This window comes from Dryobates pubescens, chromosome 3 (assembly GCF_014839835.1).
Source record: "Dryobates pubescens isolate bDryPub1 chromosome 3, bDryPub1.pri, whole genome shotgun sequence".
NCBI classification, from domain to species: domain Eukaryota; kingdom Metazoa; phylum Chordata; class Aves; order Piciformes; family Picidae; genus Dryobates; species Dryobates pubescens.
This window is the reverse complement of record NC_071614.1, coordinates 23,128,795-23,155,110: the sequence shown is the minus strand read 5'-3', so window position 1 is coordinate 23,155,110 and position 26,316 is coordinate 23,128,795. Positions and strand designations below refer to the sequence as shown.

General features: G+C 51.0%; 1 protein-coding gene across 1 annotated transcript; it reads left to right on the top strand.

Annotated features, from left to right (window-relative positions):
• The first annotated feature begins 16,062 nt into the window (after positions 1-16,062).
• LOC128899892 (interferon-induced very large GTPase 1-like) lies at positions 16,063-23,449 on the top strand. Its single transcript, XM_054179783.1, has one exon. The coding sequence runs from the start codon at positions 16,063-16,065 to the stop codon at positions 23,353-23,355; it is 7,293 nt and encodes a 2,430-aa protein (XP_054035758.1). The 3' UTR covers positions 23,356-23,449.
• Positions 23,450-26,316: the final 2,867 nt, after the last annotated feature.

The window sequence follows — 26,316 nt, the reverse complement described above, 5'->3', positions numbered from 1 at the left end:
ATATTTTACCAGGAAACAGATTATATGTAACACAACAAATACAGGTATTTTACAATATATACAGGAATATACAGCAAATAAACACAGTCAGAGACCAGACCCCCAACAGAGGGGGCTTCCCCCTGTGCTCCCTTCACCCCCCTACCTCCCTTCTCCCCCAAAGAGGTAGAAGAAGAGAAAAAAGGGGAGTCAGTACAGCAGGCAGAGGCCTATGCACAGGAAGTAGTTAGTTCTTATCTCTTGGCAAGAAGCCCAGAAGCAGATCCAGCCGAAAGGGACAGCAAAGAAAGGAAGACTGAGAGAAAGTCCCGGCTGCGCCGGGCCCAACCTCACCTCCCACCTTAACTTGGCCAATGAAATTGGTTTAGAATACCAAAATATTTTATAAACATTTAGCCAGTGTGCCCCTTCCTTAAAGGCACAGCCTCAAACAGTCACAGACCACCACACAGAGAATCTTCTAAAACAACCTACACAATCCTCTCTGTGAAGGAAATGGCTTCTGCAACCCATCAGCTGTGTCCCAACCCTGCAGTTCAGAGCCACACCTGAGATAAGGGACAGGGGTGGCAGTGGGTGGCTCTTGGTTATTCCTGGTTGGAAATCCTGTGCAGTGCTGCTGTAATTGATTTAAACTAAAAGAGGGGATATAAAGAAGAAATTGTTTGTGGTGAGGGTGGTGAGGCACTGGCCCAGGCTGCACAGAGAAGTAGGAGTGCCCCATCCCTGCCAACATTCCAGGCCAGGCTGGCCAGGGCTACGAGCAGCCTGCTCTGGTTGAATTACAGAATTAACCAGGCTGGAAAAGACCTTGGAGATCAGCAAGTCCAACCTATCACCCAGCACCATCTGATCAACTAAGCCATGGCACCAAGTGCCTCATCCAGTCTTATTTTAAACACTTCCAGGGATGGTGACTCCACCACCTCCCTGGGCAGCCCATCCCAATGGCCAATCTCTCTGTGAAGAATTTCTTCCTAACATCCAGCCTAAGCCTCCCCTGACACAGCTTGAGACTGTGTCCTCCTGTTCTGGTGCTGGTTACCTGGGAGAAGAGACCAACCCCCACCCCTGCTGACTTCAAGGGGGGTTGGACTAGGTGGCTTTTAAAGGTCCTTTCCCACCCAAAACAAGGTATGATTTATGCAAGTGTGTTGCTGGGTTCCTTGGGCAGCCCTGGCAGCTCTGACCTGACCTACCTTTTCCATGGTGGATCATTTTTACTGTGGTCTGAGGTCTTTAACCCCCTTTCAGGATCTTGAGGTGGGGGCAGGCCAGCTCTGTGGGCAGGTGGTGGCTGAGTCCCTGCATGTTCTGTGGGCAGGTCCTTCAGGATGTGACTCACCCTTGAGGTTCATCCTACTTCTCCTGCTTGCTCTGCTGGTGTCTCTCCTGTGTCCTCTCCACATGCTTCAACCCTCTCCACCATCATCATCGTAGGTGAAGCTGCTTTGGTGTGTCTTGTGGCCCTCTGTGTGGGGAGGATGCCTGGGGCGAACACGGTGAGCTGGCTGCAGTGAACTGGGGGGGAAGGTGGAGAAGCCTTTGTAGAGCTTCTTTACCAGCTCTGGGCATGGGTGGAACCTGCCTTTGCTCTTCTGTGACTATGACAGTGTTGGTGGAAAGGGGGTCCTGCACAGGCTGGCAGTGTTTGCTGGGTGAAAGCAGACTGGCATTGGCTCACACGTGGGGCTGTGCCTGCAGAGGCAGGGCTGGGGCAAAGGTTTCTTTCACTCTCTGGGTGTCTGGCACTGATCCAGTCTGGAGGTGTGAGGTGAAGGGTGGTGAGGAGGAGGAGGTCAGGCTGTGGAAGGGGTCCTAGCTGGGTTGGGGGAGCTGTGTAGTGCTGGTGTCCCCACTCTGGGGCTCACAGAGGTGGTGAGCACGGGCAAGCCAGGGCCGATCTCACCCCTCCTGGGTGTGTCAGGCTCTGCACACCCACGTAGTGAGAGAGGCAATGGGGCCTGGCCATGGACTCTGGCCTGGCACCCTGGTGAGCAGCCCCCTCCCGCCTGGCAGCAAGGGAACACAGCCCAAGTGGCACTGAGGGTGGCCACCCACATCCCCTCAGGGAGGTGGCAGTAGGCAAGGAGTGCTTTGCCACGGTGAGGGGCAGGATGGGTTTAGCTGGTGGGCAGGAGCTGGTCTGGGGCAAGCTACAGGAGCCCCATCTGATGAAAGCCCATCTGCAGGGAAGCTGAGCTGCCCCTGCTTGCTGCTCCAGATGGACCCTCAGGTGGAGGATGGGGCCAAGGCACCGCTGGAGGGATGCACAACAGCCACGGTGAGTCTGGGCAGGTGATGGGGGGCTGGAGACACTCCCCAGGTAACTGTGACTGGGCCACAAGTGCTGGGGGACGGCCACAAGTGTTGGGGGACACCCACAGGTGGAGGACAGGAGCAAGAAAGCCGGTTCTCCTGGGCTGCATCCAAAGCAGCGCGGCCAGAAGATCAAGGGAGGGGATTCTGCCTCTCTGCTCTGTTCTGGTGAGACCTCCCCTCCACAGTGCTGAGTCTGGCCCTGGGGTCTTCAGCACAGGAGAGACACAGACCTGTTGGAGTGGGTCCAGACTTTTTAGCAGGGTCTGTTGGGACAGGACATGGGGTGATGGTTTTAAACTGACATAGGAGAGGTTCAGACTAGGTAGAAGGAAGAAATTGCTCACACTGAGAGTGGTGAGACACTGGCCCAGGTTGGCCATAAAGGTGGAAGATGCCTCATCCCTGGAAACATTCCAGGTGAGGCTGGACAGGGCTCATAGCAACCTGCTCTAGCCCAGGACATCCCTGTTGACTGGATGACCTTGGCAAGTGCCTTCCGTCACAAAGCATTCTCTGAGTCCCTGAGGGTGCAGACACCAGCATGAGCATGGGGATGGGACCGAGGGTCCCATTCAGGCCAAGAAGGGGAGCTTTGGCATGCAGGAGCCAGCTTGAGTCTATGGCTTCTGCTTCTATGAGGCTGGAGGGCCAGGCTGGGGGACAAGGGGACCACCCAGCTCACCATTCTCCTCCCGGTGCAGGTGTTGGAGGGTGGCCGGTGGGAGCAGCAACCGGCAGGGCAGTGGCCGGTGGCCGAGGTGGGAGCGTGGCTGGCTGCCCGGAGCGGGGCGGAGGAGCTGGCGGAGCTGGCCCATGAGCACCAGGTGTCAGGCCGGGTCCTGCTGCGGCTGACCGACAGGACCCTGCGGCGGATGGGGGTGGTCCCACGGAGCCGGCGCCGGGAGCTGCTGCGGGAGCTGCTGCAGCTGCGGCTGCAGCAGGAGCTGAAGGAGCTGCTGAGCACCGTTGGGGTGAGCATCCCTCGCTCTGTGGGCTGAGGGTGGTCACCAACTCTGACGATGCTGGGGGGTGCGAGGGGCTCGACCGCCTGGCTAGACTGCGATTGCCATCACCTCTCTCCCCAGAATGAAGATGTCTCTGTGAAAGTCCTGAAGCCTGCAGGAGGAGAGATGACGCCAGGGGGAGGGCAAAGCAGCAGCTGGAACTGATCACCTGAGGCAAGAGGGGTGCTGAAGGGAGCCCCGAAGTCACCATGTCCCCCTGGAGAAGCCCATACCTGGCCAGTGGTGCCAGGAGAGACACCAAGAGGTGGCCAGCAGGCTCTGGCTGTCACAAGTTGAAGGTGGTTGCTCCTCACAGCCTTGCTGACTTCCCTGGAATGCCACAAGCTCTAGCAAGCTGGGGTGAGCCATACCAGTCCTACAGCCCCAGAGGATTCTGCTGCAAGCATGCCCCAGAAGTGACCCTCCAGCAATGGGACACAGTGGTCTGTCTGTGGGGAAGAGGGGCTGGTGTGGGGAGGGGACAAGTCCCTGAGTTGCTGCTGACAGTGTAAAACTTGGTTGTATAAGGAAACCACCTGAGACTCCAGCTTCAAACTTTAGCAGGCACAGGTTTACAGATTGCATCGGGTTGGAAGGGACCCTGAAGGTCATTTTGTCCAGCCCCACTGCACTGAGCAGGGACAGTTCCAACAGATCAGGCTGCCTGGGGCCACATCGAGACTGATCTTGAATGTCTCCAGGGACAGGGCCTCACCCCCATCCCTCAGCAGCCTGTTTCAGTATTTTACCACTCATTTTAAGGAACTTCCTCCTGAGGTCCAACCTAAATCTCCCCTGCTCCAGTTTCAAACTACTGCCCCTTGTCCTATTGCTCCAAGCCCTTCTAAACTGTCCTTCCCCAGCCCCCCTATCGCTCCCCTTCAGATACTGAAATGTAGCTACAAGGTCTCCCGGAGGTCTTCTCTTCTCCAGGCTGAACTGCCCCAATTCTTTCAGTCTGTCTCCACAGGAGAGGTGCTCCAGCCAAAGATGATCTGAGGAGCCCCTGCTCCCAAATTTCAATCAAGGCTGGTCCAAGAGGTGTTCAAGAGGGGACTGGACGTGGCACTTGGTGCCATGGTGTAGTCATGAGGTCTGTGGTGACAGGTTGGACTTGATGATCTTCGAGGTCTCTTCCAACCTTGGTGATACTGTGATGCTGTGAAAGGGTGATACACACCTGCAGAAAGGCTTCAAGAACCTCCTTGTGATGTTAATGACCCACTTCCCTATTAGTTACTGATGAGGAAGAATCCAGTCTGCAGCCATGACCTTGGACACAGGCAGAGAGTGGTTTGAGTTTGCCCTCTGCTGCTCCTTGCACTGGTGTCTGGGTAGATTCAAAGGTCATTTTGGTATTTCCTCCTGCATGACACGTTCTCAGGACGCCACTTTGTTTCTCAGAAATCAGAGCCTTCCTGGAAACAGCTCCAGCAGCCCATGGAGCAGAAACTGCTGCTCCAGCCCATGTGCTTTCCAGGCACAGAGCTTCATTCCTCCTGAGGCTGGAGGATGCCAAGGAGGGTAGGGCTCTTTGCATGACTGAGCCAGCTAGGTGCTTCCAGTGCTCCCACAGCCCCTGGGATCAGTGTCTGCAAGGCTGGTACCGCTCCTCTGGTCTGGGGAAGGTGAATGTAGTCATAGACCCCTTATAACGAGGTGCCATTAGGTGACGAATGAGGCTACAAGGCTCAGCAGCCTGGTAGCTTGCCTGCTAGGAGAGGTTCTTTTAGCTGCAACGTCCTCAGCAGCTCTTGTTGCTTCTTTGGGCCGAGCAAGGCAGAACAAGGCAAGCTGCTCACCATCATGGCCACTATAAATACAGACCCAAAGACAAAGAATGCCCAGTGGTAACAGAGATAGGAATCTGATAATTCAATCTATAGAATTAGATTTATGCAAACATGGCCAGACACAGCCAGAGCTCATAGCTGTGCCACAAGGCTCAGGTTGCCCATGCCTCATGTGCCCCACATACTGACGTGGACCTCAGGTCATTGGTGGGGTGGGGGGAAGTTGGACAGTAGCCAGCAATGTGTGCTGACAGCCCAGAAGCAAATAACCTCCTGGGCTGCATCCAAAGGAGCAGGGCCATCAGATGGAAGGAAGGGATTCTGTCCCTCCACTCCACTCTCCGGAGACTCCACTGCAGTGCTGTGTCCAGCTCTGGAGTCCTCGAGAGGCCCAGAGGAAGGCACAAAACTGATCTGAGGGCTGGAACCCTTCTGTTGTGAGGCCAGGCTGAGAGAGCTGGGGTTGTTCAGCCTGGAGAAGAGAAGGCTCCAGGGAGCAATAGAGCAGCCTTCCACTTCTTAAAAGGGTGATGATAAAGGTGGAGACCGACTTTTTAACAGGGCTACAAAGCCCCTGCTGCCCTTGTCCCTGAGTGCAGGCAGCAGCTGGATCGGGGCACCGGCCAGCCTTGTGCAGAGTCCAGGATATGATTGGAGAGCTGGACGGGCATGCCTGGGGCTTCTGCTGCCTCCTGACCTGCCTGTCCCAGCAAAACTGCAGGCAGCAGCTCACAGTTTCACTTTCGCACTGGGTTGCAGAGCTCTGATTTCCAGGAAAGCACAAGCATTCCCCACCATCTCCAGGAAGAAGAGACAAAGAGCAACGTAAGAGCCCGGGGGCTACATAAACAGAGAGCCTGGGCTGGGCTGAGGGAAGCCTGGGAGCTGGTGAGCACGCACGACAGAGAAGGTAGGACCTTGCTGCTGGGCTCCGGGGCTGGAGACTGGGGATCAGCACAGATCAGGGATTTTGTTTGTCTTCTGCTTCGTATTTGCTGTATTTTGTCATTGCTTGAAAGAGGCCAGGGAAGGCTGGCAGGGATTGTGGGTCAGCAGTGAGTGGTCCCTGTTCTGAGGTGGGGTGGAGGAAGCAGCCCGTGCTTGTCAGGCTGTTGCAGGACGCTTGTGTGTTGCATGGGTTGAAGTGGGAGAGGGGGAAGGAAGCAGTGGGAGCAGGTGGGGAGAGAGGTGGCATCTGTGGGGGGATGTTCAGGGCCACATTGATGACTGCTGGGGTGCAAAGCCAAGCTTAAAGAGGTGTGAGGAGGAATGTCTAGGGAAGGACTGAGAGTCTGCAAGGGACAGACCCCTTGCAGAGCCCCTTCCTGGGCTGGGAAATGCTCCTCCAAGCAGGGCCGATCGTGCCTGTCCTGGGCATGACCCAGCCCCGTGGTGGCTCAGGATGGGTAAGCTTGCCCAAGGCCCAGCTGTGCCAGGAGCTGGTGTGGCTGTGGAGCTGTGCAGCTAGCTGCACCTTGTTGCCATTTAGTGTCCTTCTCTGGGGACAGGGGACCAGGCTGGGACGTGTCAGAGGGAAGGTGCAGGTGGGAAGACAGGGGTCTTGGAAGCTGAAATGGCTAATTGATCATAGAACCCTGGAAAGGTTTGGGTGGGAAGGGAGCTTTTGAGATCACGCAGTCCAACCCCCCTGCAGCTGACAGGAGCATCTTCAACTAGAGCAGGCTGCTGAGGGCCCCGCTGCTCTGGTGCAGCCCCTCCAAGGCACAAGCACTTCTGGAGCTGTGTTCCCCTGGGGAAAACACCCTCGAGAGGACTGTTCCCATGAGACATGGTGCAGGCAGTCCCATGGCAGGTCATGCTGCCACACTCACTGCTTCCCTTGTGCACTTCCAAGGAAGAAAGTGATCCCAAGTTATTCCATAATCCTGTGGCCAGCCAGAACAGGAGGGCAGTGTGCATCCCCCTGTCCTGGCTACTGCTGAGGCTGTGTCTCAAATCCTGGGTTCATTTGTTTGAGCCCTCGCTTCAAGAAGGACATGGAGATGCTGGAGCATGTCTAGATAAGGGCAGTGATGCTGGTGAAGGGTGTAGAGCACAAGTGTTGTGAGGAGCACTTGAAGGAACTGTGGTTGTTTCATCTGGAACAAAGGGGCTGAGGAGGGAACTGTCCCTGGGCTAATGTGCAGCATGGGTCTGTGCATTTAGGTCCCAGGTGAAAGCACCCCTTTTTTGGCTCTGAGGAGCCTTAGGTGGCTGTGCAGTCATCACTGGTGGAGAAAGGATGGCCAGGCTTGGCACCGGAGTGAATCCTCTGTGTTAATGTGTTGCCATGTCCTGGGTGTGTGGCTTTCTGCTTTAGAATTTTGGGCCTTTTCTTCCTGCTGTTTTTCCTCCTGAATTCCTGAGGTGGTCTCCACAGGTGGGGGGACTGTGGAGCTGTGCAGCAGAGGGAGGGTCACCAGGTTTGTGTGACAGTGTTAAAGCAGATGTGAAGGCGTGTGGGCAGTGAGAAGATCAGTTCTGTTGAGGTTAGCAGTCAAGGACGTTTTTAGTGTATATGGGATATAAAGTGAAGTGGGACCAATAAAGCAAACCACATGGGGATTCAAATGGCACAGGGTGGTGTCAGAGATAATGCCAAAGCCTCAAATTCTCCAGATACTAATGATCATAGAATCACAGAATAGTTTTGGTTGGAAGAGACCTTTAAGATCCCCAACTGCAACCATTAACCCAGCACTGCCAGATCACCACTAAAATATGTCCCTCAGCACCCAATCCACACGTCTGGTAAATCCCTCCAGGGATGGGGGACTCCATCGTTGCCCTAGGCAGCCTGTTCAAAGCCTTGACAACTGTGCTGTGTTAAGCCCAGCCTAGGAGGGGTGGGCTGGAAAAACCTAGCCTCAGGTGGGCAAAGAAACCTGACCCAGGTGGGCAGAGAAACCTGGCCCCCTCCCAGGGGGATGTGTCCCTGGGTCAAAATTTGTTCCACTCCCCCTTCCTGTTCACAACCCTATTTAAGAGAGGTGATTTCCTGTCTTGCTGGCTCTCCTGCCCTTGGCTCTCTGGCATCCTGCTGCTTTGAGCTGCTGTCGACCCTGTGCTTGGGCCTGTTCCTTGCAGTCCCAGACACTTAAGGGGACTTGCATCCAAAGAGACTTCATCCTAGATGCAGAGAATCTTTTGCCAGCTGCCTCTGGTTTTGTATATGTTTTTCTTTATCCCTTTTCCTTGTACCCTTGTAATCTTCCTTTTACTTAAATACCCTTTTTTGTTGTTGTTGTTAAACTTACCTTTTTACTTCCAGATGGATGCAAGACTGTTCTTTTGTTGTTTTACTTCTCTCTTATCTTCCTGCCTAATTTTCTTACCCTACTGGGAAAAGGGGAGAGGGACACAACCTAAATGTGTTCCATTGGGCTTTTGGGCTCTGGGAAAAGCTTACACCACAACAACCATCCTTTCCATGAAGAAACTGTTCCTTATGTCCAACCTAAACCTCCCCTGGCACAACTTGAGGCTGTTTACTCTTGTCCTATTGTTTGTTGCTTGGGAAATTAGACCAGCCCCCACCTGGCTTCAGGCTCCTTTCAAAGACTTGTAGTGAGTGAGAAGATCTCCTTTGAGCCTTCTTTTCTCTAGAGTGAACACCCCCAGTTCCCATCAGCTGCTCCTCACAAGACATGCTCTTGGTTGCCCTTCTCTGGACACTCTCCAGGACCTCAATATCCTTCTTGGAGTGAGGGGCCCAAAATTGCACCCAGGATGTGAGGTGCAGAGTCACCAGTACCCAGTACAGGGGGAGGACCCCTGGCCCTCCTAGTCTTGCTGATTCCACTGTTGCTGAAACAAGCCAGGCTGCTCCTGGTCTTCTTGGCCATCAGGGCACCTGCTGACTCATCTTCAGCTAATTGTTGACCAACAGCCCCAGATCCTTTTCTGATGGGCAGTTTCCAGCCACTTCTCCCCATGCCTGGTGCATTCATGGTGTTGTGACCCAAGTGCAGGATCCAGCACTTGGCCTTGTTGAACCTCATCCCATTGGCTTCATCCTGTTGATCCAGTTGATCCTGTACTACTGAGAGCCCTGAGTCAACTGAGAGTCCCTGTTTCCATTTCTTTGCTTTGTCTGCGAAGAGACAAGCTGTTTTCTGTTTTCTTGTTTCCTGATTCCTGTTTTCTTGGGCTTCTGAATCATCTACACTTGAGGACAGCTGGGATGGACTGTGAACTTTACTTAGGAACTGTAGATACTGTTTTAGATTAGATGGACCATATGAACAGCCAATGGAATTGTTTAGAAGGGGTGGATTGTGACAGGTTTGGCTGTGCCTTTAAGAAATGATAGCTGCAGAATTCTCTAGCTGAATGTTTGGGGGTAAAATCGAAAACAAAAGGAAGAAACAGGAACAGGAAGAATCAGGAACAGTGTGGCCAGCAGGATCAGGGAGGTCATTCTGCCCCTGGACTCAGCACTGGTTAGGCCACACCTTGAGTCCTGTGTCCAGTTCTGGGCCCCGCAGTGTTGAGTTGCTGGAAGGTGTCCAGAGAAGGAGAACAAAGCTGGGGAGGGGTTTGGAGCACAAGCCCTGTGAGGAGAGGCTGAGGGAGCTGGGGTTGCTTAGCCTGGAGAGGAGGAGGCTCAGGGGAGACCTTCTTGCTCTCTACAACTACCTGAAATGAGGTTGTAGCCAGGTGGGGGTTGGTCTCTTCTCCCAGGCAACCAGCACCAGAACAAGAGGACACAGTCTCAAACTGTGCCAGGGGAAGTTTAGGCTTGTGGTGAGGAGAAAGTTCTTCACAGAGAGAGCTGTTAGCCATTGGAATGTGCTGCCCATGGAGGTGGTGGAGTCGCCATCCCTGGAGGTGCTCAAGAGGGGACTGGATGTGGCACTTGGTGCCATGGCCTAGTTGTCATGAGGTGTTGGGTGACAGGTTGGACTTGATGATCTTTGAGGTTTTTTTCAACCTTATTGATTCTATGATTCTATGATTGAGTCTGTCTTTTGTTTCTTGGCCAGACTGCATGCTGCTGACCCTGGGCTGAAACAGATAAGAGAAGCATACTAGTTTTTCTCTAACAAAGCTTTGAACTAACAATTTCCCTTAATATCCTGTTCTCTCTTTTCCTCCTTTTTGGTCTAATTAACTGGACAGGAAGGGAAGGGGGAGAGAGGCTGGGGGGAACCCGAGGTGAAGCCCTCCTCGGGAGGGTTTTTCTGTGTTACGTTCTTCCCTGGAAATTTTTGTATGATATTGTAAATCCTGTGTATTTTGTATATATTCATTGCATTTCATTATTGCTTGTAAAACACAGCCTTCATTCGCTTCTCCGACTGGGTTAGCTGTGCTTTATGTTGGTGCGGGTGTATTAAACCATCACACACTACATGCCCTCATCCAAATCACTGGTAAATATATTAAAGAGAACTGGCCCCAGTAGTGAGCCCTAGGATCTCCAGTGAAAACAGGACACTCCATACACAGCTTTGGACAGGGACAACCTGTTTTTTTCCCCCATCCACTGAGGTGGGAATGGTGGGTGTCCCAAGAAGCAGCTCCTAAGAGGAACAGGCATGAGTGAGGGGCTCTGTGTTGGTAGCTGGAGTGGCACTACAGGCCACACAAGCCATGTGTCTGGTGCCAGGTTTTTGGTGTGAGTGTGGAGTGTCTATGTTTGCCAGGGCCACGAGAATGATCAGAGGGCTGGAGCACCTCTCTTATGAGGACAGACTGAAGGAGTTGGGGCTGTTCAGTCTGGAGAAAAGAAGGCTCCGAGGTGACCTTATTGTGGCCTCCCAGTATCTGAAGGGGGCTCTCAAGAAGGCTGAGGAGAGACTTCTTAGGTTATCAGGTAGTGATAGGACTAGGGGGAATTGAATGAAGATGGAGGTGGGGAGATTCAGACTGGATGTGAGGAAGAAGTTCTTCCCCGTGAGAGTGGTGAAGCCCTGGAATGGGTTGTCCAGGGAGGTGGTTGAGGCCCCATCCCCGGAGGTGTTTGAGGCCAGGCTGGCTGATGCTCTGGCCAGACTGATCTAGTGTGGGGTGTCCCTGCCCATGGCAGGGGGGTTGGAACTAGATGATCCTTGTGGTCCCTTCCAACCCTCACTGATTCTATGATACAAACTGAGCTTCAGGGTTGAACCTGCAAATGGGAAGCAGCAGGCATATCCATTGTCCCAGGGTGGAGACCTCCAAGTTTTGGGGCACCCCAGGCTGGGCTCCAGCAGCTGGGTAGCAGGAATCTCCAGGAGCTGCTGAGGAGTGGCTGAGTCAACTGGGGTTGTTGACCCTGGAGAAGAGAAAGCTTAGAATAGACCTTCTCACTCTCCACAACTCCCTGAGAGGTAGTTGGAGTGAGGTGGGGTCAATCTCTTCTCCCAAGAAACAAGCAATAGGATGAGAGGAAATGACCTAAGATTGCACCAGGGAAGGTTTAGGTTGACGACAAGACACATAGGTGCTCAAATAATTTTTTCCTCAATACCCTTAGTTGCAGGAGGGAATACCACAAGGAACAGGACAGCAGCCATAATCAACAAGTGGCTTAGAGGCTGGTGCAGACAAAAGAATTTTGGGTTTTTTGATCTTGGTAAAATTTCTACTGCACCAGGCCACCTGGCAACAGATGGAGTACATCTGTCCCAAAGAAGGGGAAAGGTCACAGTATATGAGAATGGCCTGTCCCCCAAAGGTAAAAAGATTCTGGGGAGGGAACTGGCAGCTCTCATCGACAGGGCTTTAAACTAGTTTCGAAGGGGGGAGGGGCTGAAACTAGTCCCCTCAGGCAAGAGTCTGGGGGCAGTAAGCTAGGGTCAGAGGCCAAACCAGCAGCCCAGCTGAGGTGCATGTACACTAATGCACAAAGCATGGGAAACAAACAAGAGGAGCTGGAAGCCTTGTTGCAGCAGGAAAGTTATGACATAGTTGCCATCAGAGAGACGTGGTGGGATAGCTCACATGACTGGAGTGCTGCAATTGATGGCTACAGGCTTTTCAGGAGAGATAGACAAGGAAGAAGGGGTGGAGGGGTGGCCCTGTACATCAGGGAGGCACTAGATGCCATTGAGCTAGAGATTAGGGACAATCAGGTTGAATGCTTGTGGGCAAGAATTAGAGGGAAGACCGGTAGGGCAGACATCCTGGTTGGAGTCTGTTATAGACCACCCAACCAGGAGGATGATGTCGACGAAGCATTCTATAGACAGCTTAAGGCTGTCTCAAGATCTCCTGACCTTGTCCTTATGGGCGACTTCAACCTGCCTGACATCTGCTGGGATCTCAACACAGCAGAGAGGAGGCAGTCTAGGAGGTTCTTAGACTGCATGGAGGACAGCTTCTTATCCCAGGTGCTGCGTGAGCCTACCAGGGGCAAGGCTATGCTTGACCTCCTCTTCACCAGCAGGGAAGGGCTGGTGGGTGATGTGGTGGTCGGAGGCTGTTTAGGGGCCAGTGACCATGAAATAATTGAATTTTCAGTATTTGGTCAAACTAAGAGGGGCAGCAAGAAGACCTCCACTCTGGACTTCCGGAGGGCGGACTTCAGGTTGCTCAAGGAAATAATTCAGAGGGTTCCTTGGGAGAAAGCCCTTAAAAAAAAAAGGGGCCCAGGAGGGCTGGACCTGCTTCAAGAAAGAACTGATGAAGGCTCAGGAGCAGGCTGTGCCAGTGTGCCGGAAGAGGAGCCGCCGGGGCAGACGGCCAGCCTGGCTGTGTAATGAACTTTTAATAGAACTAAGGGAAAAAAAGAGGGTGTATAATCTTTGGAAGAAAGGTGAGGCAACCCATGGAATGTTTAAAGAGGTTGCTAGGGCATGTAGGAGGAAAATTAGGGAGGCAAAAGCACATTTGGAACTTAAACTGGCCTCTGATGTGAAGGACAACAAAAAGTCCTTCTATAAATATATTAATAGCAAGAGGAAGGGCAGGGACAACCTCCACTCCTTGGTTGACATGGAGGGAAATGTTGTAACACAGGATGAGGAAAAGGCAGAGGTACTTAACACCTTCTTTACCTCAATTTTTACTAGCTGGAAAGAACATCTACCAGACAGCTGGCCTGCAGAGCTGGCAGAAGGAGCCAGGGAGCTGCATAGTTTCCCTGTGTTCCATGAGCAAGTGATAGGAGCTCTCCTCAGCAGCTTAGACCCCCACAAGTCCATGGGACCAGATGGGATCCATCCTAGGGTGCTGAGAGAGCTGGCAGATGAGCTGGCCAAGCCACTCTCCATTATTTTTTATCAGTCCTGGCTCACTGGAGAGATCCCAGATGACTGGAAGCTGGCCAACGTGGTACCCATCCACAAGAAGGGCCGGTTGGATGAGCCAGGGAATTACAGGCCTGTCAGCCTGACCTCAGTGCCCAGAAAGATTATGGAACAGGTCATCCTGAGTGCAATCACACAACACTTAGAGGATGGCCAAGGGATCAGGCCCAGCCAGCATGGGTTTAGGAAGGGCAGGTCCTGCCTGACCAACCTGATCTCCTTCTATGATCAGGTGACCCGCCTGGTGGATGTGGGGAGGCCTGTGGATGTAGTCTACCTGGACCTCAGCAAGGCCTTTGACACCGTTTCCCATAGCAAACTCCTGGCCAAGCTGTCAGCCCATGGCTTGGATGGGAGCACACTGCGATGGATTAGGAACTGGCTGGAGGGCCGAGCCCAGAGAGTGGTGGTGAATGGTGCCACATCCAGCTGGCAGCCAGTCACCAGTGGTGTGCCCCAGGGATCAGTACTGGGCCCCTTGCTCTTTAACATCTTTATTGATGATCTGGACGAGGGCATCGAGTCCATCATCAGTAAATTTGCTGACGACACCAAGCTGGGGGCAGGAGTTGATCTGCTGGAGGGTAGAGAGGCTCTGCAGAGGGACCTTGACAGGCTGGGCAGATGGGCAGAGTCCAAGGGCATGAGATTTAACACATCCAAGTGCCGGGTTCTGCACATTGGCCACAGCAACCCCATGCAGAGCTACAGACTGGGGTCAGAGTGGCTGGAGAGCAGTCAGGCTGAGAGGGACCTGGGGGTGCTGGTCGACGGTAGACTGAACATGAGCCTGCAGTGTGCCCAGGCAGCTAAGAGGGCCAATGGCATCCTGGCCTGCATCAGGAACAGTGTGGCCAGCAGGAGCAGGGAGGTCATTCTGCCCCTGTACACTGCACTGGTTAGGCCGCACCTTGAGTACTGTGTCCAGTTCTGGGCCCCTCAGTTTAGGAAGGATGTTGACTTGCTGGAACGAGTCCAGAGAAGAGCAACAAAGTTGGTGAGGGGTTTGGAACATAAGCCCTACGAGGAGAGGCTGAGGGAGCTGGGGTTGCTTAGCCTGGAGAAGAGGAGACTCAGGGGTGACCTTATTACTCTCTACAACTACCTGAAGGGAGGTTGTAGACAGACGGATGTTGGTCTCTTCTCCCAGGCAAGCAGTACCAGAACAAGAGGACACAGTCTCAGGCTGCGCCAGGGGAGGTTCAGGCTGGATGTTAGAAAAAAGTTCTATACAGAAAGAGTGATTGCACATTGGAATGGGCTGCCTGGGGAGGTGGTGGAGTCGCCATCACTGGAGGTTTTTAGGAGAAGACTTGACGGGGTGCTTGGTGCCGTGGGTTAGTTGTTTGGGCGGTGTTGGATTGGTTGATGGGTTGGACGCGATGATCTTGAAGGTCTCTTCCAACCTGGTTTATTCTATGTATTCTATGTATTCTATGTATAAAGGTTGTCAAGCCTGGAATGGGCTGCTCAGGCTAGTGGTGGAGTCGCCATCCGTGGAGGGGTGTGTTGTGAATATGCCCTCAGAAATGAGCGGCAAATATACCAACGAAAATATATGTTAAATTCATTTTATATATATATATATATATATAAACTCTGTAACGGGGTATTTACAGTCACCCTTCACAGGTATCAATATCCAGTTAGTGAAACTGTCTTTACAGAATGTTTATGTATGGGCAATTGAATCAAACAATTCACAGAACTTAGAATCGAAACTAATTCAGAAAGCGGCGGGGGGAGGGGTTGGTTGGTGACCGGCAACCCTCCACTCGGAGAAATCCAAACGCTACCTTAACTGGAAACTCTATAAAGAAAGGCTTGGCTTACAAGCTGAGAACTTCGCGAGGTCTCCCCTTAATAATATTTATAGTCCAGAAACGTGGCACGGATGTGCCGTAAGACGGAGACAGGAAATGGTGCTGGCCGCGTGGCTGCACCGCGTGGCTGCTGCTTCTCCCAGGACACAAAGGTCTCCCGCTCAAGGCAGGGGCTGTGGCAGGTCAGCGACGCTGGTTCGCATGGGCTACTGGCGTTCCTCCTGCAGCAAGGGATCGCGTCGTGGTTGATCCCACGGGATACTGTCCACGGCACCGCACGCAGCTTGGTGATGGTGGCAAAGGAGCGTGAGGTCTCTTGGGGCTTGAGTCTTGGGCAAGGTGGACCACGGCAGCACTGGCACAGACACACTCACATGCTCCAACACGATGTGGGGGGGCTCATTTACCAAACGACCCCTATTTACCATTTGCCCCAGTGAATACTGGCCCAATGAGCATTCTGTTGCTAACGCAAGATTAACCAATGGACTAACACCTACCAAATATGGTGTAAGTATATGCTATACTCAGGCTGTTTACCTGGACTCAGTGGCGCCAGGATCCCCCTTGCTGCCCCCAGAAAGGAGGGGGAAACAAAGGAGGGTCAACACTCAGAAGAGTATGTTCCAGGAATGTTTGGGGCACAATCCTGACCATAAGCATCCTTCACTACAGGGAGTAAGAGCCGTGCAGATGTGGTGCTGAGGGACACGGTCTAGTGGTGACTGGGCTGAGTGCTGGGTTAATGGTTGGAGTTGATGATCTTAAGTTTCTCTTCCAAAGAAAACAGGTCTGTGGTTCTAGAATTCTCTGAGACTCCTCTGAGAAGAGGCTGAGGCCTTTTACAAGGTAATTTAAAAAATGTCTGTTTTCTTCTTCTGCAGCCATGGATTCCCAGGAGGACAAACTAGGGGATGATGAAAAGGCACATCTTGCTAAAAAACGACTGGCAGAAGCATGTGAGAAAGAAGGACTGGATGATAGACACTGGCTCCCCAAACTGTCAGAGATACTGGGAGTCAAGACCAGAGAAGCCCTGAAACATATGCAGTATGAAGACTACCTGAAGCTGGAGTGTGAAGTACGGTACCCCTGGGAAGCCAAAGCCCTCCAAAAGCTCCTAGGACTCCCAGACAGCAAAGCAACTGTTGAGGAGCTGCAGGAGAAGCACTTGAAGATGACAAAGCAGAGACAAGAAGCGGCCAAGCAAGCTCTGAAGGAGCTGAAAGAATTTCACGAGAACCACAGCCATAGTGAGGATGTTATAAAAGAGAAAGGGAGAGCTCTGTGCCAAGCCTTGGAGATTCCCGAAGAGCACTGGAAACTACCTGAGAAGTCATCGCTGGATGTGCTGGAGCGCATCCAGAAGCAACTGGAGCAGCAGGAGTCATTAGTGGTCAGGGAGGAGAATGTCTCGGCCACAGAGGTCCTGAGGCGGGCATCAGGGGGACTGGCCCTGCAGGGCATCTACAGAACCAGCAGCCTTGCCGATGCGCTGGCAAAGCGAGACCAGCTGATCAGGGTTCCTGATGGATTCAAGCTTGCTGGTCCAGAGCATGGATCACTGCTTGAGAGGAAGGAGTTCTCCTCCTCTGCAGAAGAAGCCAATTTCACCAAGTCCATGGAGCAGCTGGGATTCAGCGTCAGTGTTTCAGCCAAAGGCGGGTACTGGGGGTTTAGTTTTGAATCTGATGTAGATCACAGTAGGTCCTCACAAACAGAGAGCACGCAGCAGAGCCACTCTGAGCAGAGCTACATTTGCAGCACCAAGTACCAGTACATGCCTCTGGCCTCCTGCTACTTCCAAAAGCATCAGCTTCACCTATCAGATGCGGCTGTGAAGGAGCTGCAAGAACTTGAGCATCTTTTGAGCATCACTCCAGAAGGAGACCGATCTAACATGCTGAAGAGCAGGTGTGCAAGCTTCTTCAGAAGGTTTGGATCCCATGTGAACCAGGGTCCCCTCCATTTTGGGGGGATATTCTGGTGGAAGGCAACTACAGAAGGGTTCAGGGCTGAGCAACGGGAGGAGATGAAGCGACAAGTCTCTGAAGCACTCAATAGCTATGTTGGGGCCAGCTACAGCAACTTAGTTGCCAGTGTGGCAGGAAATGTGGATGTTTCAAAGTCCAGCTCCCAAGCTTCTTTCCAGGGAAGAGATGGAAGGAGTGCCTACACAGCAGTCCAGCTCTATGTGACCACAACAGGGGGCCCACCAGGGGCAGATTCACTTCCTCAATGGAAATTTGGGCTTGTAACTAATAACACAACCTGGTGCGTTATCGACCGAGGTTTTCAGCTGATCCCAGTGTGGGATATAATCGTCTCCAATCACACCAATGATTTTAAGTCCATCTATCAACTGGCCAGCAGCCTCAGGGCTGCCTATGAAGCCCTGACAAAATACAGCGTCGGCACCATGTTTGGAGAGGAACTGCTCAGTGCAGTGCTAGAGGCCAGAGATTTTGTGCAGCACATGAAGGCCTGGGATATGAGAGTGGATGAAGGGAAGCTCCTAACATTGATAGATTTCAAGCAGAATCTGAATGAGAAAACCAAAAACCATAGTGTGTGGATCAACATATGCCTGTCGGATAAAGCACTGCAGGAGTTCTTGCTGAATACCGTTCTGTTTTGCAAGAGGTCACCTCCAGAAAACATCACCTACGTCAAGGACCTGATGAGGTGCCTCCTGGATCCTCATGTCTATTCTGTCAAGGACTTCCCCAGGTCTTCCTTCATTATGGAATGGATCTTTGATACCGAGCACACACTTCCAGAAACTCCTGATGTTTCTGAGCTCGAAGACCTCACCAAGACTCTGCTGCAAATGAAGAATTACATCCAGCAAGTTACCTACGCACCAGAAACCTCTGGGTCTGCCATTCATGAAGCCAAGATAAAAGCTACCCAGACTGTTAGCCTAGCTATTTATTCCTTACTTCAGTGTCTCCAGGAAAGGGCCCAGCAAGATATAGAGGTATTGGTGCTCTTAATTACGACCAGCGTGGGATACCAGGCGGAAAGGAGCACTTTTCGGTACCTCCTTGGATATCCAGAAATTCACTTCATGATGAAGGAATTGGAAATGGGGTATAAGGACTACCTGAGTCTGAAGGAACAAGATGTTTACAGAGCCCAGGCCTTCCTGTTGCTGACAGGTCTGACTGTAACAGCTGAACACAAAACAGTGTCCCCTGAAGGGAAGAATGAGCGTTTTGTTTTGATGGAAGATCACATGAAAACGTTGTGGTCCGCTGAGATAAAAACGCTCCTTGAAAAGCACAAAGGATTTAAAGACTGGGAGATGCTGGAGAGTGACTTGAATTCTTTCATCGAGGGACATGTGGATGACACATGTGATGAGCTGAAGACAACCAGTATAATCCAAGACATGGAAGACACTTTTCAAAGGGTAGAGCCTTCCAGTCAATCCACATCCAAAGCAGAAGGCAGTGAATCCCAAGCAAACCAACCCATTGCAAACCCAGAGTTTCTCCACTTGCTTCAGCGCCTTGGACTAGAAAGTCACTACCCAAGGAAAATGGGGACAGAAGATGTCCATGTCATCTACAAGACACCTTTACATGACAGCCAGCCCAGCAAGGACAGTGAGCTACCATTTTACTTCTTGCAAAAGCTTTTAACTGTGGATTATAGAGTGAGGTACCTGACTTGCAAGAAGGAGAGCAACCCAGAAGCAGCTGTGCCCAAACCCGTAGAGGAAGAGTGTGAAGCTTCAGATTCCTTTGATGATTTTCTCACTGATTTGGAGGAACAAGCATCTGAACCTGCACCCAGGGACAGTCACGTGCACCCCATGGACCTCCAGATGGCAATTTTCCATTGTGCCGATGACTTCATGAGGCAATACATCTCAACAAAACTTGCTTTCTGCCAGTTTGCGCTACCTCTTCTGGTGCCCAATCCCTGCACTTCACAGATAGAGTTCCCTCTCTGGTCCCTCAGCCAAATCAAGAAGAGCTGGAAAGGGGCTGAGAAGCTGGGAGAGCAAGCAGGGATTAACCGTTACAAAAGCAAGCTCATTTCCCAGGCAGAGACGCCCATCGTGTCCTTCATCCGGATCGGCAGCTCTCCCTCCTCTTCCAAGTCTCAGATCCTGAACGCCCTGCTGGGCAAACACAACACTTTTTTTAACCGCCATTGCAAAGGCAGCACCAAAGACTGTTTGCTGATGAAAGGTGTTGTGGAGATCTCCTGGTACTGCCCGCGGGGCAGCGATGATGACAGCTTTGACTGCTGCGTGGCTTTCTGTAACCTGCGCGGGGACGCGAGGGATCACGAAGAGCAGCTGCATTTCCTGCAGGAGATATCTGCTGTGAACGTGGCTCTCGTATGCGAGTCTGATCAGAGTGACAAGAAAGGGAGGACGATTTTACGCCAGCTGTGGGAGTCACAGAGGCCTTTGGTTTGTCTTTTCACTGAAAAAGAGAAAGTTGCAGCTGGACGATCTAGCCACAATGTAAGGATAGGTATCAAGAACAGAAATGAAGCAGAACTGGTGGGTGAGCTGACAAAGACAATCAAAGACCTCCTGGAAGGGTCCAACACACTTTTCAGCCTTGATGCCTGCTTGGACAAAGCTCGCAAGCATGGCTTCTTAGTTGATGAAGATGCAGAAGCGTGTGTGTCAGCCAAAGAAGAGGCAAAGGCGCTGGTGAAGCTTCTGAAGAAGGAGAAGTTGTTTGAGATCAAATCCCAGCTGCTGCCTCTTCAAGGGCAACTATGGTACATGTGGTGCAAGAAGGACAAAGAACTCACTCGCCTGCAGGAAAAGAGGAACGAGAGCGTAGAGCATCACCGGAGCAAAATTGAATCAGAGAAGGCACGGATAAGGAAAAAGCAATGCAACAAAGCATTCCCCCTCAATGAGCTGATGAAGTCATTCCTTGTCTTTCTCCAGTCACAGCCAGCAGATACCAAGAAATACTTCTTGGAGTGGATGAAGGTCTTTATGGATGACTTGTCTGCCGATCGCCTGGATGAACTCAGGAGAGATTATCACAAGTTATGGTCTGAAATCCTGGCCGTGAAGAAAAGCGATGAGAAAAATGGCCTGCTGAGAAAACTAGACGCCCTCTCCAATGAAATCAGCAATTCCTCTATTGGCCTTGAGCACATTTTAAGAGAGGTAGGGCAGATTTACGAAGCTCTGGAACTGGTGAACTCAAAGGATAAAAATTTTGCTGAACTACCTGACATTGCAGTTGATCTGATGGTTTCAGGATATCCCATTGAGCTGATGGATGGTGATGCATCTTATGTCCCATTACGGTGGATTGGAGCAATCTTTGATAGGCTAATTGAGAAGGTGGGAGACAAACGAGTGTTTGTTCTCTCAGTGCTTGGCATCCAGAGCACAGGGAAGTCAACCCTGCTGAATGCCATGTTTGGTCTCCAGTTTAACGTCAGCGCGGGGAGATGCACGCGGGGAGCGTTCATGCAGCTAATTAAAGTGGATGTGAAGCTGCAAGAAGATGTTGGCTTTGATTACATGCTAGTTGTTGACACAGAGGGACTTCGTGCTACAGAGATGGCCAATAAGCAGGCCCTTAATCATGACAATGAGCTCGCCACCTTTGTCATTGGCATTGGCAACGTGACTCTGATAAATATCTTTGGAGAAAACCCTTCAGAAATGCAAGATGTCCTTCAGATCGCCGTGCAGGCTTTTCTGAGGATGAAGCAGGTGAAGCTTTCCCCGAGCTGCCTGTTCGTGCACCAAAATGTGGGAGAGATAACTGCCAAGGAGCAGAACATGGAAGGCCAAAGACGTCTGCAGGAAAAGTTGGATGAAATGACAGTGATAGCTGCCCAGCAGGAATGCTGTGATGTCTCCTGTTTCAGCGAAGTCATCCGCTTTGATGTGAACACTCACATCCTCTACTTTGCCCACCTGTGGGAAGGAAACCCCCCAATGGCACCACCCAACCCTACCTACAGCCAGAACGTCCAGGAATTAAAAACCAAAATTCTCCAAGCTGCCAAGAAGGAGTCACAGGCCAGTGTTTTGAGGCTCTCAGGCTTGAAGGTTCGTATTAGTGACCTCTGGAATGCTTTGCTGAATGAGAACTTTGTCTTCAGCTTCAAGAACTCAGTGGAGATTGCTGCGTACAAGAAACTGGAAACCACGTTTAGCGAGTGGACCTGGCAGCTGAGGAGTCACATCTTGGACTTGCAGTTAAAACTGGACAATAAAATTCGTAATGGGGACTTGAAGAAGGTCACCACGCAATACCTTGAAACATTAGTGCAAGAGACAAGTGATGCCATCATGAAAAGCATGGAGAAGTATTTCAGTGAAGACGGAGACAGTGAGATCCTGGTCCAGTGGAAGAGCAGCACAGAACTGAAGCTGAAAGAACTAAAAGATTCTCTTCTGCTTGAAACAAAGAAGAAATGTGAGAATCTCATTGAGCTAAAGAAGAGCCAGTGTAAACTGGAGGAGAGGAAGTCAGAATATGAAAGTATGCTCCTTGAAAAGAGTAGGCAGTTGGCTCTGTCTCTGAAGGGACAGAAGCTCAGTGAAAAGCAACTGCATGACAACTTTATTTCTCTCTGGGCTCAATTGATTGCTGAGGTCTCCTCCAATACTCCGCCTCCAGAAGAAGTTGATATTGACGTGGAAATAGAAAATGTCCTTCTAGATCACTTCAAGGAGCCCAAATTACATGAACGAATCAGGACAGTTCCCAAATCTTGGCATTTTTGTGCTGCTTTGGAGAAACACATAGTGAAGAAAAGAAGCTGGTACCCGTGGCGCGCGAGTCTCGATGATGCCGACGTGAACAGCATAAACCGCATCACGGAGAACATCATAGCGTGTGTGAAGGCAAACATCGCCGAGAAGGAGAAGGAGAAAAGGGATTACAGCCGAAGTTTTATTCATGAAATACTAAACGAGGTACAGAGAGGCATAAGCTCTGTCCCTAGCAATGCAAAATACAGTTTTAATAAAGATTACAGAATAGATCTATCGATCTGGCTGTGCAGGATGGCGGCGGAGAGGTTTAAAGCTATGCGCAGGGCGTTCATGGTAGCGAATGATCCACGCCGGTACCTGGAGAGCAAGCGAGAAGATTTCTTCAAGTGCTTCCAGATTTCCTGCCAAGGAGCCACTTCCATCACGACATTTGTTGTTTTTCTGTGTGACAAGATCTCTCCAGCTCTTTGCCATGCAGTTTACGAGAAGACAGCCCTTGCCATAGCTCGAGACATGAAGGGTAAAATCCCAGATTTCAGTGGCAACAGGTACTCCCTGGAGGTTTGCCTCCTGAGATACCTGGCACAGGAAGAGGATTTTGAGAAATACAGGCAGTACCTGACCTGTCCAAAAGATGCTTTGGAGAGTTACATCGAGACGCGTGTTAGGACGTACTGTTTAGACCAGAACAGGAGGCTGGAGAAGTTTTTAGATGAGTCCCTTACTCTCCTCTATGAAAGCATCCAGTCAGCAGTTTTTGCTTCAACCAAAGTTGTCAAAGACAGAAAACAAAGGAATAACAAAATCTCCCTTTGGCTGGATGAATTTTGCAAGACACTTGGAGAGGTGCTGAACCTGCCCAGGGCAGACCTGAAGGGCATTGAACATCAGGAGATAGGAGACATAGAGTTCCTGAATAATGCCATGACAGAAGCACTGCTTTCCCTGAAGAATCAACTCAAGACCGAGTTTGCTGATGCTGATATGAGCTCGTTTGAACGGCAGCCTCACACAATCCTGGCTGAGCAGTTTTCAGGGTGCTGGGAGCAGTGTCCCTTTTGTGGGGCTGTTTGCACAAACACCATACCAAACCACGATGGAAAACATCAGGTCATCTTCCATCGTCCAGAAGCTTTAATGGGATACAAGTGGCGTTACACAGACCACCTGGTCATCGATATTTGTTCTAGCTGCGTTTCAAGCGAGATTTCATTCTGTCTTGGTGACAGCACATGGATCCCCTTCAAGAGATACTGGGATGCAGGACCTCCTTATTCCAGTTGGAACATTCCCCCTGATCCATCCATGCAAGCATACTGGAAATGGTTTGTGTCTCATTTCAGCAAAGAGTTGGAGGAGCTCTACAAAGGGAGATTCGAGGGCAAAGGAAAAATCCCTGAGTCGTGGCGGAAAATTACAAAGCAGGAGGCACTTGCTGAACTGGAGAAGCATTAAGGCCTGGTTGATATGAAGGAAAAGACACAATTGCTTTGCATTTTAGAAGGAAATGCTGCAAATCTATCCACAAAAGGTTGTTATGATTACAATAGCATAGCAGAGCATAGCATAGCAGAGATTATAATAGCATAGCATAGCATAGCATAGCATAGCATAGCATGGAATGGAATGGAATGGAATGGAATAGAATAGAATAGAATAGAATAGAATAGAATAGAATAGAATAGAATAGAATAGACCAGGTTGGAAGTGACCTTTGAGATCATCGTGACCAACAAATTACCCAACACTATCTAATCAACTAAACCATGACCCCAAGCACCCCATCAAGTCTCCTAAACACCTCCAGTGATGGTGACTCCACCACTTCCCTGGGCAGCCCATTCCAGTGGCCAATCACTCTCTCTCTGAAGACTTTCTTCCTAACATCCAGCCTAAACCTCCCCTGGCACAGCTTCAGACTGTGTCCTACTTATCATGGGTTGAGTTGGATCTGCTGCTGTTATTCATACCACGCTGCAGCCATGCCAGCTTTGAAACTGAAAGTGCTAACTGGAGCAAAGTATTATGGGGCTTGAAATTCAGACTGCAACACAAGAGGCTTCCTGTTCCAGTTGCTGCTTTTGGGTTCCAGGGGCTTGGGTGTTGTCTCTTTTCTGCAGGCAGGGCAGTGATATGGGTGGGAGTTGGGTAGCTGCTGGTTTTGCTTTTCTGTTTTATGCTGGTTTTGTTTTCCTGTATTTCACTCACTTCTGCAAACAGGCTAAGCTATGGCAATCATGCATTGTATTATTAGACTAATTAGATTACTAGCTCAGGTAATTATGCATTACGATATCTTGCATTGTATTAAAGTCTTTCTCCATTTCAACCCTGAGTTTTGTGTGTTCCTTTTCCCCTGCCCCTGTTGGGGGAGCAGGCAGGTTAGCCTTTGCATTAACCCCTGACATTAACATGGCCTCAAGCCAGCTGAAGTAACCAGCCATAGCTCAGAAATGCACAGAATCACAGGTTGGTCGGGGTTGGAAGGGACTTCTGGAGATCATCTAGTCCAGCCTCCATGTTAAAAGTGGGTCATCCACAGCAGGTTGCCCAGGATTGTGTCTGGGCAAATTTAGAATGTCTCTAAAGAAGGAGACTCCACAACCTCTCTGGGTAGCCTCTGCTAGGGCTGCAGCACCCTCACAAGAAAGTTTTTCCTCATGGTCAGGTGGACTGTCTGGGTTCTAGCCTGTGCCCATTGCCTGTTGTTCTGTTATTGGGCACCACTGAAAAGGGTCTGGCTGCATCCTCTTGCCCTCTGACCTTTAGCTATTGCTAAGCATTGAGAAGATCCCCTTAGGTGGTTGTTCTCCAGGCTAAACAGCCTTAGGGCTCTCAGCCTTTGCTCATCAGAGAAATACTTCATTCCCCTCAGCAGTTTGATAGCCTCTGCTGGACTCTCTCCAGTACTTCTTGAAGTAGGGAGTCCATAACTAGCCCCAGTACTCCAGATGTGTCCTCCCTAGGGCAGGGGGTAGAAAAGTACCAATTTTATCAGCTGATATGGAAAAATATGTGACATTGGCAAAAAGAAGTTGTTTTCCAGGATGAAAAGCTTGTGACACTTGAAGAAGGGGCTGCGGAAACCGAAAGCAGCTTGACCCTGGCTGCAGGCTGTGCTGGTTTGTGTCTGGGGATTCTCATTCCATTATTGATACCTTATTGATAAGATGAGCTGGTAGATCAGTAGCTATTCTGTCATTAAAACAGTTCACAGAACAGCCCTGAACTGGACACAGTACTGAACGTGTGGGGAACATGCGTTCAAGTTACACAAGGGATGCAGTAGCTCAGCCTGCCTGTAACTACAGTTCTCGGTGACACTGACCCACTCAAGACAAGTCATCAGGGAAGGGCGAAGACCTGCTCATGGTGGGATGTGAATCTAAAGCTCACTAGTGACTACCTGGTAGAAGCGTGTCTGATGAAGAATGGGAAAGATGGGGGCTGGAGAAGGCGGGTAAAGGGGCTGTGGAGGCTAGGGTGGTGCTGGAAGTGGAGGTGGGGAGACAGAGTGTACCAGCTTTGCTTTCACTTTCTCTTCTCCCCTTCCTTGCTTTATCTTAGAATTGCAGAATCATTTTAGTTGGAAGAGACCTTTAAAATCATCACGTTCAATCCCTTATCCAGCACTGCCAGGTCACCACTAAACCATGTTTTGCAGCAACACATCAACACAGCTTTTAAACCCCTCCAGGGATAGCCTATTTCAGGCATTGATATCCCCTATGGGGAAGAAATTGTTCCTCATGTTCAGCTGAAACCTCCCCTAGTGCAACTTGAGGCTATTTCCTCTTGTCCAATCACTTGTTCTTTGGAGGAAGAGACCAACTCCTACCTCACTACAGTCTCCTTTCAGGGAGTTGTAGAGAGTGAGAAGGTCTCCCCTCAGCCTCCAGGCTAAAAGCTCCCAGTTCCCTCAGCTGCTCCTCACAAGACCTGTGCTCTAGACTCCTCACAAGGACGATGCTTTTCTTTCAGGCTGTGGCTAGGGAGCATCTCAAGATGACCTCCCTTGGGTAGTGTGCAGAGAAGGGCAACAAAGCTGGGGAGGGGTTTAGAGCACAGCCCTGTGAGGAGAGGCTGAGGGAGCTGGGGTTGCTTAGCCTGGAGAAGAGGAGGCTCAGGGGAGACCTTCTTGCTCTCTACAACTACCTGAAGGGAGGTTGTAGCCAGGTGGGGATTGGTCTCTTCTCCCAGGCAACCAGCACCAGGACACAGTCTCAAGCTGTGCCAGGGCAGGTTTAAGCTGGATGTTAGGAAGAAATTCTTCATAGAGTGATTGCCCATTGGAATGTGCTGCCCAGGGAGGCGTTGGAGTCACCATCACTGGAGGCGTTTAGGAGACTGGCTGGGGTGCTTGGTGGCATGGTTTAGTTGATTAGATGGTGGTGGATGGTACGTCGGACTTGATAA

Coding starts and splice junctions, on each gene's coding strand:
- LOC128899892 (XM_054179783.1), top strand. CDS start 16,063: ATGGATTCCCAGGAGGACAAACTAGGGGATGATGAAAAGGCACATCTT.